The following is a 19,237-nucleotide window of genomic DNA, read 5'->3' as shown; positions in this document are numbered from 1 at the left end:
AGGGCGACACGGTGGCGCAGTGGGTAGCGCTACTGCCTCGCAGTTAGGAGATCTGGGGACCTGGGTTCGCTCCTCCCTGCGTGGAGTTTGCATTTTCTCCCCGTGTCTGCGTGGGTTTCCTCCGGGCGCTTCGGTTACCTCCCATAGTCCAAAGACATGCAGGTTAGGTGGATTGGCGATTCTAAATTGGCCCTAGTGTGTGTGGGTGTATTTGTGTGTATCTTGCGGTGGGTTGGCACCCAGCCCAGGATTGGTTCCTGCCTTGTGCCCTGTGTTGGCTGGGATTGGCTCCAGCAGACCCCCGTGACCCTGTGTTCGGATTCAGCGGGTTGGAAAATGGATGGATGGATGGATATAATGAATGAAATTATACGGTAAAATCAAGTCCTGACTTATCCGCAGGAGAACTTAAACACGAGTATATATGGCAAATTATTCTGTTAATTGTCTTCAACATGTAGTGTGTCTAGTAAGTAAATAAAGCAATATGCTTTTTTTGGAATTTTTTGTGTAACGGACATTTCCCGACTTAACAAGCATTGGTAGAAATGGAACTTGTTTGTAACCCACTGTACTTAATTACTGTTAATACATTTTTAGAAACAACCAAATTAATTTCTTAAAATTATAGTAAACACCCCCCCCCCCCCAAAGTAGTGAGAAAATTGCACACCTTATGATTCAACTGTGTTGCTCCTTGCAATGAGGCTCCAGTGTATCTTGAACAGAATTCAAAAAGCCCTGGAAATACGGGACTGAGGAAGAGAAAAGCGACAGCAAATGAGCAGTCAGTTCAGTTTTTTGAACATGCAGGCGTTTGACAAATGAGACGAGACAATGCAGCTCATCACATTCACTTGATCACCAAATAAACACTCTTTGAAAGTTGTAAAGGTTTACACTCGGCTCATTTTACCTGTTTAGTCTCTCACTGCAAACATCAGGTGTATTACTTGTACACATGACAATAAAGAATTGAATATGTTTTCAAGTACCACGTACAATGAAATACATGCTTGCATGTGCCCCCGCAAACAGTGAACATAGACAAAAAAAAAAAAAAACACTCAATAAATAAATGAATATAAATAAGTAAATAAATAAAACCAGAATCCTAGGAATAAATAGAGACAGTGGCAGAAGTATATGTGCAGGTAGCAGTGGAGGTGACACAAGGTTACTGATTGTTCATGAGTCTGATTACAGTTGGGTAGAAACTGTTCCTGAACCTGGAGGTGCGCATCTGAATGGACTTTAGGTGGGAGGAGGGTGAAAAGTGACAGCGCAGGGTGGCTGGGGTCCTGCCTGATACAATTCACTTTCCTTGTGACAGCGTGTAGTGTGGATGTCATGGATCACAGGGAGCTGTGTGCCCGTGACCTGCTGTGTTCACCACCCGCTGCAAAGCTCTACAGTCCTGAACTGAGCAGTTGCTGTACCAGGAGGCGATGCCTCCCATCAGGATGGATTCCACAGTCCACCTGTAGAATCTGCACAGGCTTTTAGGGGACATCCGGGCCTTACTCAGTCTCCTGAGGAAATAGAGGCATTATTGGGCCTTCATGACTACTGACGCAGTGTGACTTGACCATTTAAGGTCATCAGTGAGGGGTCATTACAGTACATTTATGTTTAACAAAGTTTCTGATTTGAAGGTAGTGAAAGAAATGTGTTGCTGGTACAGTCATATGAAAAAGTTTGGGAACCCCACTTAATTCTTTGGATTTTTGTTTCTCATTGGCTGAGCTTTCAAAGTAGCAACTTCCTTTTAATATCTGACATGCCTTATGGTAACAGTAGGATTTCAGCAGTGACATTAAGTTTATTGGATTAACAGAAAATATGCAATATGCATCATAACAAAATTAGACAGGTGCATAAATGTGGGCACCCCAACAGAGATATGACATCAATACTTAGCTGAGCCTCCTTTTGTCCTCTAGACGCTGTCCTCCTATAGCCTCTGATGAGTGTCTGATTCTGGATGGAGGTATTGTTGACCATTCTTCATACCAAATCTCTCCAGTTCAGTTCAATTTGATAGACAGCCTGCTTCAAATCATCCCATAGATTTTCTATGATCTTCAAGTCAGGGGACTGTGATGGCCATTCCAGAACATTGTACTTCTTCCTCTGCATGAATGCCTTTGTTGATTTCCAACTGTGTTTTGGCTCATTGTCTTGTTGGAATATCCAACCCCTGCGTAACTTCAACTTTGTGACTGATGCTTGAACATTATCCTGAAGAATTTGTTGATATTGGGTTGAATTCATCCGACCCTTGACTTTAACAAGGGCCCCAGTCCCTGAACTAGCCACACAGCCCCACAGCATGATGGAACCTCCACCAAATTTGACAGTAGGTAGCAGGTGTTTTTTCTTGGAATGCGGTGTTCTTCTTCCGCCATGCAAAGCGCTTTTTGTTCTGAGCAAATAACTCCATTTTTGTCTCATCAGTCCAAAGCACTTTGTTCCAAAATGAATCTGGCTTGTCTAAAGGAGCATTGGCATACAACAAGCGACTCTGTTTGTGGCGTGAGTGCAGAAAGGGCTTCTTTCTCATCACCCTGCCATACAGATGTTTGAATTGTAGAACGATGTACAGATACACCATCTGCAGCCAGATGTTCTTGCAGGTCTTTGGAGGTGATCTGTGGGTTGTCTGTCACCATTCTCACAATCCTGCTCATATGCCGCTCCTGTATTTTTCATGACCTGCCAGACCTGCTGGGTTTAATAGCAACTGTGCCTGTGGCCTTCCATCTCCTGATTCCATTCCTTACAGTTGAAACTGACAGTTTAAACCTCTGAGATGGCTTTTTGTAGCCTTCCCCTAAACCAGGAGACTCAACAATCTTTGTTTTCAGATCTTTGGAGAGTTGCTTTGAGGATCCCATGCTGTCCCTCTTCAGAGGAGAGTCAAAGGGAAGGAAGCCCAACTTGTAATTGACCTCCTTAAATCCCTTTACATCTCATGATTGGACACACCTGTCTATGAAGTTCAAGGCTTAACGAGCTCATCAACCAATCAGCATTGAGCAGTGACAGGCATTCAAATCAGCACAATGACAAGGGGACCCACATTTGTGCAGAGCCAGTTTTTCACATTTGATTTCATTTCATACAACTAAATACTGCGTCACTGAAAATCTTTGTTCGGAAAACACCGCAGTACTCCTACAAAATGAAAGACATGCCACTGATATCTTTATTGTTGAAAGGAGAGTCAATTATTATGCAGGCTGAGAGGGGGTCCCAAACTTTTTCATATGACTGTAACTTAAATTTGGAGTGTAATTGTTCGTAGGATGTGAAGACATTGTCTATGTACAGATCTCTAAGATATTTACTCCCAAATGTTTTCCAGACATTTAAAGCCGCAAATGTTTGAGAAGGTGGAAAAAGGTGCAGAGGTGCCACCGATAAGAGCTTCTCCATCTTAAAATACTTCCTGCATTGATTCCATATTCTGAGTGAGTGAAGCACAATTGGGTTGTTAGTATATTGGCGATGACTTGTACTTATTGGGGTACAAAACATGAAACATAAAGAAGTACTGCAGGCTTTTATTTCTATTGCGGACCAGGCCTGTGTGTGTTCATCTATTTGTGTCCTTGTCCAGGTTTTTATAGCTTTATATTTGCCGCCCAGTAATAAAATCAAAAGTTATCATATATATTCAGGTATAAGTTGGGTGTGGAAACCCGAAAAATTGATCATAAAAATCAGAGCCTGACTTATATGCCTAGCATATCGTAATCTCTTGGACCAACAGCGTGAGTTTTCCGCATTTGACTTATAAGGCCGACATTATAAAATATCAGAAATCATACGGGAAACATCAAGTCTCAACTTCTCTGCGAGCCGATGCGGTAGTTAGTGCCATGCCACCGTCTGATTTAGGTCTTTGTAGGGTGGCCCTTTGGATGCGTGGATGTTTTGAATTCCAAATAAATGAGGTTATAGTTGAAACTCATTTCTTAAAATACGATTTGTTGATGTCTATTGGAATGTTCTGAAATAGAAAAAGAAGCTTAGGAAGGATATTCATTTTAATGTTAATTCTTCCAGCTAAAGTGAGATGAAGGGTGGACCATCTATGCAAGTCTTGCTTAAGTTTTTCCATGCAGACAGCAAAATTTTGCTGATGAAGAGCTTTATGTTTACCCCTCGGTATTTAAACTGATCTGCGATGATAAAAGAGAAGGAGTCCAATCTAATGTCGTGTGCTGGAGAGTTCACTGGGAACAGCGCACTTTTATTCAAATTAATTCTGAGACCAGAGATCTTTTGAAATTCTCTTAGAGCTGTTAGGACTGCAGGCTCAGTGTTTTGTGGGTCTGATATCTACAGCACCATATCATCTGCATTACAGTACATTTAATATGACGCAATGGCTACTCACTACAAGGACCACAGGACTTTCATTCTTACCTTGCAGTGCTTTCTGGAAATCTAAGGGCCCCAGCATTTTTCAACCACTGCTGATGTTGACGTGTCAGATTGAAAAATAAACAGGGGGCCATTTTCTCTGGAATTTGCCACACTGCACAGTAATTACACGTCAGCTCCATAAGTCATGTCAGGTGCAACAAACTACAGTAAAAACATCTGTCATTTTAGGCAGGTGCGGAACGTTAACGGCTTTCCTTTGAATTATGGAAGCTGTGATGCGGATCACCAGAGTTTCAACATCAAAACTAAAATCTCTGCTGACCAAACTCAAAGAAGAAATCTTCAGATTTATTGTACCTATAAAAAGTATTCACCCCCATGGAGGTTTGCTTATTTTATTGCTATTCCACTTTGAATCACAGTACAGAATCACATCAACAGAAAAAGACTCTTTAATGTCAAAGTGAAAACAGATCTCTACAAAAAGTGTTCTAAATTAATTAAAAATTATAGAACAAAAAAAAAAAGTATGAACACATAAGCATTTAATAGGACACCGTAAATCATCACTGAGGCAGCCCATTGGGTTTAAAAATCACTTCAAAGAAGATCACCTGTCTGGGGTCTCCACTCATTGTATCTGGAGGGTCAGTATGGTGACCTAACCTACATAATGAAGATCAAGGAACACTCAAGCAACTCCACGAAAAGCACAAGTCAGGGGACAGAGACAAGGAAACATCCAAGAAAGAATCATTGAGAAATAGAAAAGAGTACGGGGGCTGAGCGGTACATCAGCTAGAGCGGGCCAGCCACAAACACTCAAGACGATAAGTGAGGGAGGCCACCAAGAACACCGAAAGAGTCACAAGTTACAGTGGCTGGCACTGGACAGATGTCAACTGTGCCCGAGTGCTTCACCTGTTTCAGCTTTATGGGAGAGTGCCAAGGTCTCCCAGTTCTGCATCCTGAAGCAAAAAAATATATACATACACTGTGGAAGATCAGGGGTTGGACAGCCCCCCCCAACCCGAACACAGACAGGCACAGAGACAAGTCCAAAAGCGGAGCACACCCTTTAATCTTTTACTTGCCTTTCTTCCCAAAATGGCTCAGTCCCTTCTTCTCGCTTCCTCCTCCACCTCCTGACTCTGGTTCCCTCAATGGAGTGAGGCGGCCTCTTTTATACTGCACCCAGAAGTGCTCCAGGTGCTGTTACATCATCTTCCGCCAGCAACCCCCCATCATAATGGCAGCAGAGCTACTCCTGCAGAGAGCAGTAAGGAGTCCCGGCTGTCGTCTCAGAGCGGCGTGAAGTGTTGTTTTTTTATTTTTAACGATGCCTGGAGTGCCAATCCTGCCACTAACTCCCATGATTTCCCTGAAAGTTGGAGGACCGCCTGATGGGCTGACTGCAGTTTACCGTCATACCCAGGCCAAGGGGACGCCAGCGTAACACCTGGCTTGCGGCAAACTTGAGTGTCATTTCCAGAAGGTAGGACTGGGCCATGTACCTGCCCGGGGGGGGTCGCCAACTGGAATCCCGAGCTGTTTCATCGTGTGGTGGGTGTGACAATGCGATGCACCAGTGCATGCCCCCCAATCTGGACTAACCTGACCCTGACCTCGTATAAAGTAAAAATTCAACCTATGGAAGTGTTTAAATGTTGAATTGGGGGTTTGGGTTGGGGACAGACACAGACACAGAAAATGTTCCTCTATTTTACATTTAAGAATGCGTTCTACATTAGGTAACTTTAGCAAAAAACTGGGAGCTGAAACATACAGGATAAGCCAAAAAGAAGGAGCACATATCAAACGTTTATCCTACAAAAATGCTACAAGATAGAATACATTTCATCATGACCCAAGAAGGGGTATCCAAAATAGATTATTTATCACCGTGTTTTATAACTGACGACTTCAAGATGGTGGCCTTCATTAGCGATACACTCTTCAAGGCGATTTCTGAAGGCTCACATGACTGTTTCGGCCATTTCCAATGTAATAGCTGTGATTTTGTGGCGAGTAGCGTCCTTGAGGTTTTGAAGTCGGACCTTCGACTTGAAGAAATCGCACAGTGAGATCAGGCGAACAGAGATGGGAGGAGATTCATACCTGGTGTCATGGATCATGGACTATCTTACAGACAGACCTCAGTATGTGCGTCTCAGGAACTGCAGGTCTGACATTGTGGTCAGCAGCACAGGAGCGCCGCAGTGGACTGTACTTTCTCTGGTCCTGTTCAGCCATCGGACTTCCAATACAACTCGGAGTCCTGCCACGTGCAAAAGTTCGCTGATGACACTGCTATCGTGGGCTGCATCAGGAGTGGGCAGGAGGAGGAGTATAGGAACCTAATCAAGGACTTTGTTAAATGGTGTGACTCAAACCACCTACACCTGAACACCAGCAAAACCAAGGAGCTGGTGGTGGATTTTAGGAGGACCAGGCCCCTCACGGACCCCGTGATCATCAGAGGTGACTGTGTGCAGAGGGTGCAGACCTATAAATACCTGGGAGAGCAGCTGGATGATAAATTAGACTGGACTGCCAATACTGATGTTCTGTGTAAGAGAGGACAGAGCCGACTATACTTCCTTAGAAGGCTGGCGTCCTTCAACATCTGCAATAAGATGCTGCGGATGTTCTATCAAACGGTTGTGGCGAGCACCCTCTTCTACGCAGTGGTGTGCTGGGGAGGCAGCATAAAGAAGAAGGACGCCTCACGCCTGGTGAGGAAGGCAGGCTCTAATGTAGGCACAGAGCTGGACAGTTTGACATCCGTGGCACAGCGACGGGCGCTGAGCAGACTCCTGTCAATCATGGAGAATCCACTGCATCCACTGAACAGGATCATCTGCAGACAGAGGAGCAGCTTCAGCGACAGACTGCTGTCACCGTCCTGCTCCACTGACAGACTGAGGAGATCGCTCCTCCCCCACACTATGCGACTCTTCAATTCCACCGGGGGGGGCCATCAATGACCATCAATGTCACATTCTGAAGTGACGGTGACCGTTGCTCCCACCTCCTCAAAAAAGTAAGGACCTACAATACCAAACCAAACTAACACGTGTGCTCACTGTGCGGAGGTCTCTGATGAAGTTCACGAGGGTCGGTTTCAGCCCAATAGCGACAGTTTTGCTTATTTGTGCCACCATTCAAATGGAAATGTGCCTCGCCCGGGCGCATGACAATGATGGCATCTCAATGAACGTTTTGCAGAATGTTGCCGCACAACTCCTTACGGCTCTCCCAGTCTCTCTCAGCGAGTTCCTGCACTGCCATCATGTTGTGTGGATGGAAATTAAGGTCCTCATGCGAAATCAAAGACATGTTGGAAATGCCAAAAGCAGAAGGACGCTGAACGTCTAGGAAACTGCAAAATGGTGTAGAAGAAGAATGTTCTCCTCAGCACCATGTATTTTGTGTGTTTAGTAAATTAGAATTTTTAGAATAACTATTTTGTAACTTGCCAGTGAGAGACGCTTTGGCTTATGAACTAACAAAAAATATGTTATTCCAGGGTTCAGGAGAAATAGTGTCCACATGAATAAAATGTAAGCTGTTTCTTGTTTTCCCCTTCTCAGAGTGAATGTTTCAGGGACAAGGTCACAAGGCTGCAGAAAGTACATGTAGTTTATGCAAAGGCGTCTCTCCTGTGCTTAGCTTCCAAAACACAGATAATGCTTAGCTCAACAGACATGTTGTTTAACTTTACTGTTTTGATAAGGATGTTCTTTCTGTCTTATTAATCATGAAATGCTGAATTATAAAAACCCCTCCTAATTTTTTCTCGGGATTCAATTGAGCTTTGCGACAATAAGTTATACTCTTTTGAATCTCTACTTACTGTGACTCCGAATGAATAAAAAAGAGAATTGAGAAATAATATTATCTGCCTGTTGTCCGTGTGACTTTTTCGTCCACAATGGACGCCTCTTACAGTTTGGATGTTTTCAGGCGTTCATAGAGTCCGAGGACGGCCTGGAGATTTTCTGTCTAAATTTTGCCGGCTACTGGAGAATTGTTTTCCCGATTTGTGAAGTCACCGTTAGGAGGAATGCTGAAGTGCGTTCAGAAGGCGCATTGAGTAGCGATGATGTATTTGTAGTTTTTGAAGAACACTTCGACAGTGAAAGCACAGTGCGCAGGGGTGTGGCATAGCGGGTCCACAGCTCCCGTCAAAGGCCAGTTTTAAATAAATAATCACCGCACTCGTGGCTTAGCGAGGGGGCGTGGTGGTTGTGTGGCTGAAGCGGTTCCCGGGGTGATTCGTGATGTGGCCGCTTCTCACCCAAGTGCACAGGTGAGAAACCATCCGCATCTGTCATTGTTTCCGGTGCTGCTGATTTGCCACAGCTGCCACATCCTCTTCATAAATAGATGTGAGAGGCGGCTAAGGAAAAGAAGAAATAAAAAAAAGAGGTAAAAAGGAAGAGAAAGAAAAGAAAAAGACAAGAGAGAGACGGAGGTTGCAGGAAGCAGTATGGAGAGAGAACCGGTGTGAGTGAGAGTGAGCGTGAGTGTGTGCTCGCAGGCAGGCAGGCAGCTAGCTGGACACTGAGCCCTAGCAGAGGTGTTTGGCCGACACTCAGTGGGGCAGAAGGGAGCAGTCGCTCCAGTTGAGCGTACAAGGAGTTGGAGTGACCCGGGATGAACAACAGCTGGCCGTGTAAGGCCGAGAAGGCAGTGGGAGTCATGGAGTCTTGGGAAGGTGTGCCTCAGAGTAAGAGACCTGGCCGTTGAGGAACCCAAGTCTCGGTCCGGTAAGGAAGCTGTATGGAGCCAGGGAACGGAAGGCAACCAGACAGTAGTATGGCCAGCTGCAGGAAGGGCGACTCCCCTGTTGAGAAGCCCTTATGGGAGCAGCAGGGGAGCCGCCAGATAAAAGACAACACCGGCTTGTTTTTAAAGAGACTGCTTCCAGCATTGTTTTAACCTCATTGTTTTATGGATTTATTTAATGACTTTTTGGAAGGCACTGCACTCTATTTTGAATACTTTGTTTTGATTGTTTGTTTTAATAAAAGCACTTTTGCACTACTACACCATCCCCTTGCTCCATTTGTTATGCCTCACTGCCAAGCTCATCGGTAACATTACCAGCAGTGAAGGGTTCAAGGGCTCCCAGACGAACGATGGGAACACGCAGTGAACCCGCATCGTCACAAGGGGAACAAGGCATGTGGCCTGCCGACTGAAAACTTACAAGGGGTCGCCGATCAGGGGACCCCCACTCCACCCACCTGGCACAATGACATTGAGAAACAGGCTACTTCATTTTGGCTCACCCTGTATAAATGGTGTCACATTTGAGTCTTGATCCATCCACTTTTTGAAAATACTTTTCACACTAAGACTGGAAGAGATCTGCTGTGGCAAACCCTGACAGGAGCAGCTGGAAGAAGACGATGACGACGACTGTAGGTTTTTGAGAAGTCCTAGTGGAAATAAGTACAAGGCAGAGGAACCAACCCTGGATGGGACCCCTGCCACTGCCAAGCACACAGCCACAGGGGGCTATCTTCGAAATGCACGTTTTTGAAACGGGACGGTTGTAGAGTACCTGGTCAAACATTTCCAATTATTATTTAAAAATTAGTTATGGTGGAATAGTGTTTATATTATTTTTATATGTGCATTACACAGCATAAGCTTAGTAAAAAGATGACAATATGTAAGCTTTTGAAGTAACTCGGGCCCCTGTATTACATCTTACCTGAAGAAGAGGCCCGAGTTGCCTCGAAAGCCTGTATATTGTAATCTTTTGAGTTAGCCAATCAAAGGGGTCATTTTACTTGACTTCTCACTACATCCATAATGGCTAACACGGTACAACACACTAGTAGTATAGCATAACCTTAAAAGTAATGGCATGTGCCAACAAACAAAGATCAAACAGGTTTGTCAAGAAAGAGGTGCATTATGGGAGTGTTTTCAAGATCTCAGCTCCTGAAGAGTTTGCTGCGGTTCTATTCAATAAGGGCTCGCACAAAAAGGCGAGCTTCAAAAGGGCGACCTCAATTGGGCGCAGCGAATAAAGGCAAACGCAACAAATTACAGAAAATGTATTAGATAAAGGCAATGATTGAACGTATAAAAAGGCGAAAGCAAGAATATTAAAACATCCAATTAATTGATGCATGAACTTCTAACGAACTATTTCTAAAGCTCTCTATATTTCGTTGTTTTCTGCTTACTCATTGTTGTTACACTTGAAGCTGTAGATTATGTGCAATGCCACGTAGATATTTTATTATTATCTACTATTATTATCTAAATTATCTACGAACACCTTTATTTGCCGCGCTCAATTGAGGTCGCCCTTTTGAAGCTCGCCTTTTTGTGCGCGCCCTTATTGAAGGATACCGTTTGCTGCTTCTGTCCGTTTGTACTTGTTTACCATACATGACAGTTGTTCACTTGCTGAAACTTCAATACGTGGTTATCAGTTCCACACTCGTCTCTCGCCATTGTTGTTACGATTACTTCCCTCATCAGAGCAAACATCCTGCCTTTTGGTGTTGTGTGATCTTCACAAACAACTCTAGGAATCTGCTGATCCACTTCAGTTTACTTGGTGATGCCAGCAGGGTCTACTCCAGAGCATTTTAGGATGGGGTGGCCAACAGCGGGTATTCTGACCAGCAAGCTGGGTGGTATGCATAAGACCAGGTGATGGATACAAATGAAATGAGAAAAAAAAAATGAAGAATGGGTGAAAATTCCTCAAAGGCACAGTGAAAGACTGCAGGCAAACGACAAGACGTGTTTAGTTGACATTATTGCTGCTAAAGGTGCGGCAACCAGGTATTGAAACATTGGTGGCAATTGTTTTCTCACATGGATGTCGGAGTGCTGGTGTGGTGTAGCGGGTCCACAGCTCAAGTCAACAAGGCTACTTTTTAAATAAATGGTCGCCGTATTCACGGCTTAGTGAAGGGGTGTGGTAGTGCGACCGCAGCAGGTTCCCGGATGAATTTGTGAATCGGCGGGTCCTCGCTTAAGTGCACAGGTGAGGAGTCGTCCGCATCTGTAATTAATGGCGGGAGCTGCTGATTGACACACCCGATCCACGTCCCCATGATAAATAATAGAAGCGTGAGGCAGCTAGGAGGGGAGAAACAAGAAGAAAGAAACAAAGAAAGTGAAGGGAGGTTAAGGTTGAAGAAGACGGCAGGAAGAAGGACAGAGAAAGCCGGTGAGGGAGAACAAATGAGCGAGAGGCGAGCCCGAGTGGGCTGTTTGGCTGGCAGTAGTGGTCGCTCCTGCTGAGCGCTAGGAGGAGCAGGAGTGACCGGGAGTCAGGGACTTGGGAAGTGGAAGCCCCAGCGTGAGCGTCCTGGTCGCTGGGGAGCCCAAGTCTCGGTCTGGGTGAGCAGAACTGGAGCCAGGGATCGGAAAGGCCACCAGACCAGATCTGTGAAGATGGTCAGTTGCAGGTAGGGTGACTTCCCTGGTGCACAGCCTGGATGGGAGAAGCAGGGGAGTCACCAGTACAAGAAGGTACCGGGCTTTGTTTTAAACGACTCCTTCCAGCCATTGTTTTAATCTCGTCGTTTTTAAAAGGATTTTTTTTTCCCTATTGGATTTTAACCTCCACCTTTCACTTGTTTTCATGGAACTTTGACGCACTGAACTATTTGTTTGAACGCTTGTTTTGTAGTTGTTGTTTTAATTAAAGCACTTTGCACTTTTTGCACCATCCCCTTGCTTTGTTGTGCCTCACTGTCCAGCTCATCAGTGACATTACCAACGTTGTTGGGTTCAGAGCTCCCAGAAGCAAGATGGGAGCAAGGAGCGGAACCCGCATTGTCACAGCTGGGTGACCTTTATCCATGAATAAAGACACTGAATTGTGGGCTAGAATTCAGTGCTTTAAAGAAAATGACATTTCTGTGTGTTGCTTAGTGTAATGAGCTATTAAAGAAAATGCAGCATTTCCGGAAAATTCTGCTACAGGTTATCATTGCTGGCTCTCTACAGGATATAAATATTTACCTGACTTGCAAAAAGAGTCACCGGCTTTGATTAGCAACTCCTCCACATACAGAACTGCCTGCTTCCTTTGAAAATGAACGAGTTCTGGGGACGCTGGTTTCCAATCAGGTACTTCTTGATAGCTGACCGCAATACTGTTGTTGAACCAAAGTAATTGTGTTTACACTATTTGTTCTGCAGAGGAAGCTAGCAGGCACCATTGGTTAACTCAGGGGTTCCTAAAGTCGGTCCTGGGGGGGCCCACTGTGGCTTCAGGTATCCCCTTCAATCCGATTCAAAATCAGTGACAACACCTGAGGATATGGATCTCAATGAATTAGATGCCATTTTTTGTCCTCTTCTCTTATTCTACATTAAGAAAGCACAGCAGCAGGATTTTTACATTTATATGACATTTACGAGTATTTCTGTGTTTGCTAGAGATTGAAATGCGTAACTCCCTTTTGTTGATTTCATTCTATTTCGTCCTCTCTCTCTGCAGTTTGCTCCCTTCATTGTATCTTATTTATGACAATTAAAAAATGAGCAGAGCAGACAGTCAGGCAGACAACACTGAATGGTCAAAGGCTGCAACTACATTACCGTCAGACCCACTAATTAGAAAACAATGGATTAATTAAACAATTAAGAGAAAATTGTTATGGTTAAGAAGGAAAAAAAAATGCATTATTCCCATAAAACTGCTTAGGACATTTTATTTTTTATTTTTTTTTTTTACCAAACTTAGTTTTCTAATTTCTATATTGTTCTCAAAACACAGAATCTGAGCAATGACAGTTTACTTAATTAGCCCAGGAGTCCAAGTAAAAACAGAAGCTGGTAGGAACAAAAACCTGCAGCCACAAGTTTGAGAAGCCCTGGTCTAACTGATCCAAGCAGAGATTGAAGCATTCATAAACTGCTCAAGATAATGAAAGGAACACTTTGAAAACACATCAGATCTCCATGGGGAAGAAATCCTGCTGGCCATCTCTTCTGATGTGGACTGGTATGGTGATGTGTGAGGAACCAAAGGATGGCAATGAGGATGATGAACCTACAAAGGGAACAAATGATGTGGCAGACGAGTCCATTTGGCCAAAATTTCATTGCAGCAACACCCCCCCCCCCCCCCCCATGCATTGTTCGTGTCTCACACAAGACGCTTGTTGTGCTGTGTGCAACCTTCGATGAAATACTTTATTACAGAAGTACTGTCTCTTTCAAACGTACTAACCCCCAATTCCTGTCCTTACTTTTCGTTCTCCAAATACCCAATCGCCACACAATCAGCTATATAGACGTGAAGCCATCTGTAAGCTTAGAACTCTGATTCTTCAAAACTTTTAAGGAACATTGAAATATCTTCGTAGTACGTGTTTAATTATTCTATCCATCTATCCTTCCAGTGTCGTGTCAGTACCAGCAAGAATACAGCGAGAGGCAGAAACAAACTGTGAATGGAGAGCCAGCTCCTCCCTAGCGCTGCAGCACCGTGTCCTCACATGTGTAATTAACAATACAGATTATTTAAATGAAATTAAAGTTTTATCTGTATAATATAATAAACATATTTTGCTGCATTTCATCTTAATAATTATATCATCATCATATGTAAATATGCGCTTTATAAAGTGGCTCAGGTTGTGTAATATTATAACTGTATCACAAGTTTCCAGTGAGGTGATTGGACTTGTAAGTACTAACAGTTCTACAAGGAGCATTTGATGGACTGACTGAGTGCGTTTAGAGCTCTTGGGATGACTGTTTGTGAACCGCGAGGTCCGTACAGGAAAGGCTCTGAAGTGTTTGACGTACGAGTGCAGTTCAAATAGACTGTGCGCATGGCTGAGGCAGCGTGTGCTTGACACTTTATCCTGATAATTCTGTTTCCGATCAGCTGCTGTAGATCTGTGATTCACACTCAGATACAGTGATATAAATACTCCAAGTGGTGCAGTGGGAGTATATGGAAAAATATGATCCGCTGTGGCAACACCTAACAAGAGCAGCTGAAAGAAGAAGAAGAAGAAGAAGAAGGTGCAGTGAGAGTAACAACGCTAAAGCAGCTATGATATTTGGAATAGTTTGATCATTCTGTGCACCATTATATTGTTACAGGTTAATTACAATCAGATGCCTTAAACTAATAAACAATATACAGTTAATTTCAGTGTATTTATAAAGCAGCGTCAGGGATGTGGTTCTAAAAAAGAAAGGATAACCACTCAGGAACAGTAGCACTGCTTTGATGCTGGGTGCCACCAGTCTGCAAAACCGAGCGCAGAACTTGCGTACGCCAGGGTATGAGCTACTGTGGAGATGTGCGTGGCTTTACGCCAAGTTTAGGTTTTATACATCGTGATTTGAACGTGGAAATGTTCGTACGCAACATTTTTGTGCATACGCACTGTTTATACATGAGTCCCCAGATCAATAGCCCAGAAGTGTCATTGACTTGATGTGATACTTGGATTAAAAAGGGGTCCTTTCATTTTTTTGAGCAGTTTACATTTCCGAGTAAATGAGAATAAAGAAGAACAGAGAAGTCTGGTGTGAGACTCGTGACTGCTGCCTGCTTCTTCACCACATCGCTGTGGCTTACACATCAGTGGCTTGTACTTGGCCACGTTGCCCTAGGCCTGAGGCTGGTAACACCCACTTAGGTTCCCTTTCTCTAATGGTGTATTCTGTCTAAAGGTCTAAGGTCATTCTTGTATAAAACAGGCAAAACGAGAGGCCATTAAGATGGAGCAAATACCTTTCACTGCCCTGCACACAAATAGCCAGTTATCAACAGCATCAAACAGAAATAGAGAAGGAGGGCAGCAGCTCTTACCAGTCATCTCCTACATTGAAGGTATTCAGACTTTTGGTGAACCCCTGCATGTTGTTGGGACTCACTTTCTGCAGGAAATCAATGTAATCCTCCGAGTGGAAACGGCACATGTCATGCTGGGAGGCCTTGTACGGCTTAAAAACCTGTCAAAAGAGAGACACACTTGAGGGTCTACTGCAGGGCGGGCACTTCTTCCAATCGGTGCGCTAATCCACAATCCACTGCTCAGCACTTAAAACAACCGCACACAGGTTTAGAGGGAACAACCCGAGTTACAAACTAACAGTCTTACACTTCACAGTTAAGAAAAGATAACACAAGTACAATACAATGCAATGTATCTTTGTGTAGCCCAAAAATCACACAAGAAGTGCCGCACTGGGCTTTAACAGCCCCCCCCCCCCCCCCTCTTGACAGCCCCCCCAGTCTTGACTCTCTAAGAAGACAAGGAGAAACTCCTAAAAACAAAAATGGAAGATGCAAAGAGAGACCCCTTTCTAGGTAGGCTGGGCGTGCAGTGGGTGTCAAAAAAGAAAAAGGGGGGGGTCAATACAACACAATACACAGAAGACAAGTCATCCTCAATACAATACGACAAGTACAGAGCAGAACTCAACAAGAAATGATATCCCATAATAGGATTTGGTTTTGTTCAGCGTCCTAGAGACCGCAAGCTGCCTCCCCCTATTGGACACTCCACAGCTGAGTCAGCCAATCCGATTAAAGTGAAAAGTAGCAATGATAACCTAAATAAGTTCCAATAATAAAAGGCAAACTTTTTAAAATTCAAGTTACAAAAAGGAGGTGATCTAAATCCTGCAATCATGAAGCACTAGCATGGCACATAAAGACCTTTCATACGGTCAGAACTTTGAGTATTGGACAACCTGCTCAACTGTCGCTGTGCATTTCGTTCTCGTTCTTGCATCCTGGACTTCGTGTCGTGTTTGTCTCACTAACCAAAGATCACTTTGCTCGAGTAAGCCCACGACCCCCGGTCACTTTGCTCAAGTTGCCGCCACCGACTCTTTTTTTCTTCATTTCCAGAATGTACCAGGACATAAACTTTTGATTAAGACCACGGTGACCAGGGCTCTACAGGCTTCTCACACTCCGGTCCTGTACGGCCCCAGTGGCTGCAGGTTTTCATTCTAACCCTTTTTTATTTATTTATTCTAACCCTGAATTTATTTTATTTATTTATTTATTTTTAAGATTTGTTCCTCTGAACTTCTTCATTTCTTTCCTTTAAACGGCACCCAAATAGAAATGACATGTGAAGTGAGTGAGCCACCAGAAAACCAACTAAGTCAGGGCCTCAAACTCCAGCCGGTTGCTTAATTAAGCACCGAGTCTTGTCATTAACTAAACCCGCTCTTTAATTCCATGGCTTGTTGCTGCTCTCATTGTGCAATGGCAGGCATTTCTGAAATTGTTGAATTTCTCTTTTCTAACTTGTGAATTTCCCCTTGGGGATTAATAAAGTATTTATCTATCTATCAGCACTGGGGACCTGAGCAGACCGAGACCTTCACCTTTCTTTATTTTCACATATTGTATGACGGACACAGTTTGCTGCTCATGTTTTTGGTTCATTTTGTATCTCCCCATTATTGGTTGCCTGCTAATTAAAGAAAAAAAGAAACAATTTAGGGGTCTGAGTCTTCAAGGGCCAGTCGATTATAATTAATTAAAAAAAAATGAATTAGCAGCATAAACAGGACACTAATTAAGAAAAGGGTTAGAATGAAAACCTGCAGCCACTGAGGCCCTCCAGGACCGGAGTCGGAGACCGCTGCTCGAGTTATCACGTGACAGATGGACAGACCTTAGCATTTTATATACAGGGATTGAGAAGTGGCTAAAACACATGATGTCAGCTTTAAATTAATAAAGAAGATGTAATGAACGCTGCTAATGTGTTTCACTTTATGATCAATATGCACCTACAAAAGCAGACTGAAAGGACATACCATCATCTTCTTGTAGAGTCCATAGTGCAATACCAGACTGTGAGTGAGAGACAGGCGGTGAGGTTTCATGGGATGTCCAGCACCTTAAAAACAACAATACTGTTATTATTGACATCCTTATTTTGACTTAGTTTCTGCAAATCAGGACTAATCAGACTGTTCCTTATGTGATTAACATTGTAACAGTTACATTGACGTTCTCAAAGTCCATTCATTCATTTTCCGAACCAGCTTTATCCTGAAAGCTTAAGTCTATCCCAGCAAACTATGGATACAACACACCAACAGTCCGCCGCAAGGTGAACACACACACACACACACACGCCAATCCGCCAAACCAGCATAGTAACGGATTGTGGGAGGAAATCACGGCAACCGAAAGAAACCCCATGGGGAGAACATGCAAATTCCACGTAGGGAAGACCCAGGAAATGAACCCTTGTCTCCTCGATGCGAGGCAGCTCCTTCTACTGCGCCACCCACCTGATCTCATTACGGTGCCCAGGAGGACGGAGCCTACCGAACATCTTCGGGCGTAGGCAGGACCCGTGCAGGCACACACGGCCACGAAGACCCTCCCCCCCCGACTGTCCAAACGAGTTAACACGCACGTCTTTGGTGCTGTGGGAGGAGACGACACGCCGACGACCACCCGCGCGGAATTCGAAACGAGGACGCGGTGCCCGTGGACCAGCAGCAGCACTCGTCACTGTGCCACCCTGTCAGTTAAATGGGGTAACTAACAAACGCTACCAGATAAAGCATCCCGCTCTTGAGAAAATCTCCGCGAAGATTTAAAACATCCTATGACTGAAGTCGCTCGGCAATAAAAGTAGAACCAATCTGCACACATTCACGTCTAATAATACTCCACCAAACACACGAAATGTACGTATTTATGCGCTTACTGGAATGAAATAAACCCGAGCTCTTTAAAAAGAGGTATTCACAATTGCATCATTTATTTACCGTAATGGAAGTTGCCTACATCGGGATCGTAAAAATATGCCGTTCTATTCGTCATTCTCAGCAGGCTGCAGTGATATTTAGCGTGAAATGGAAAACTGTTGCAATAAAAAAAAAACTATTTGGTAAACACATTCATATGTACATCTACAGAAAAGCAGATGAAACTACTGCTATTCAGCCCCAAGTCGCCATATTGAATGCGGGCAGGCGCACTACAGTACGTCACAAGTAATCGTCGGAAGTTGCGTGACGTCATAAACACGCGCTCGGGAAATGGCGTTGGTACGCTGCAAAATTCTCAGCAGGTGGAAAGTCTTCGTCAAAGGTTGGCGTTCAGTTTAACGGGAGAGAACGAGGAACGGAATTTGAAATTTTTGTAGTTAGAAAGCGATGTTGTTTATTCATGGGCGTAGTCGGCATCCCGGATGGGGCGGATCTTTTCTTTTTTAATAGACTTTATTTAAATTAGTTTACTGTTTTGTTCATTTTCAGTATATGTTACGTGTTTTCTTCTCCAAAGGATTTCTTGTGAAAAGGTTCAGATAAACGCAGATACACAAGACACGCCTTTTATTTATTTATTAATTTATTATTCCGTGCACGGCTTTGTCTCTCGCTTAGACAGAATCAGTTCGGAGTTCATATTTAAACAAAATGTAGTCGGGTTTTATGTTTTAAACTAAAGTACATCACTAAATAAACTTTGTAAAATAGAACACAATATTCGATAATACTAAATACTAGCAGCTTTTCAAGTTACTTCGCCGTTTCATTCAGTTTGAGTATTGTAGTTTAATTTTGCTGGGTTTATGTTAAAATGACCTTCTTATTAATGGCAGTTTATATTTCATAGTTAGAAATTTCTGGACGGCCCGTTTCAAAATCGCGCATTATTATTATTATTATTATTATTATTAGTTCAGAAGGTCTGTCTTAAGCTTGGTTTGTCGTCTCTCCGTAAATCGGCCTTTTCTGTTCGGTTAGATTGTTGGAGTTTTTCAGAACTGAATGACTCGTTTGCATTTATCATTACGATTAATTCACAATTCCTTCTTCATTACGATTAATTCTTAAT

At 43.6% G+C, this 19,237-nt stretch overlaps 1 protein-coding gene across 2 annotated transcripts in view; it reads right to left on the bottom strand.

Moving 5' to 3' along the window:
• hdac3 (histone deacetylase 3) overlaps positions 1-19,237 on the bottom strand; it is a 477,712-nt gene that overhangs the window by 62,548 nt on the left and 395,927 nt on the right. Inside the window, exons 1-4 of one of the 2 annotated variants that reach the window (XM_028813153.2) lie at positions 18,163-18,370; positions 17,194-17,276; positions 15,221-15,363; positions 674-755 (exon numbers count right to left, since the gene is read on the bottom strand). The exons of the other annotated variant lie outside the window; for it this stretch is intronic. Coding sequence (XP_028668986.1) covers positions 674-755; positions 15,221-15,363; positions 17,194-17,276; positions 18,163-18,217 — 363 coding nt within the window. The 5' untranslated portion in view covers positions 18,218-18,370. Of the gene's footprint in view, positions 1-673; positions 756-15,220; positions 15,364-17,193; positions 17,277-18,162; positions 18,371-19,237 lie in introns of those variants that run through there. 2 annotated transcript variants of the gene reach the window in all.

This window comes from Erpetoichthys calabaricus, chromosome 11 (assembly GCF_900747795.2).
Source record: "Erpetoichthys calabaricus chromosome 11, fErpCal1.3, whole genome shotgun sequence".
In the NCBI taxonomy this organism is placed as follows: Eukaryota; Metazoa; Chordata; class Cladistia; order Polypteriformes; family Polypteridae; genus Erpetoichthys; species Erpetoichthys calabaricus.
Note: the sequence above shows the minus strand (reverse complement) of the source record. Positions and strands in the feature narration are given on the sequence as shown.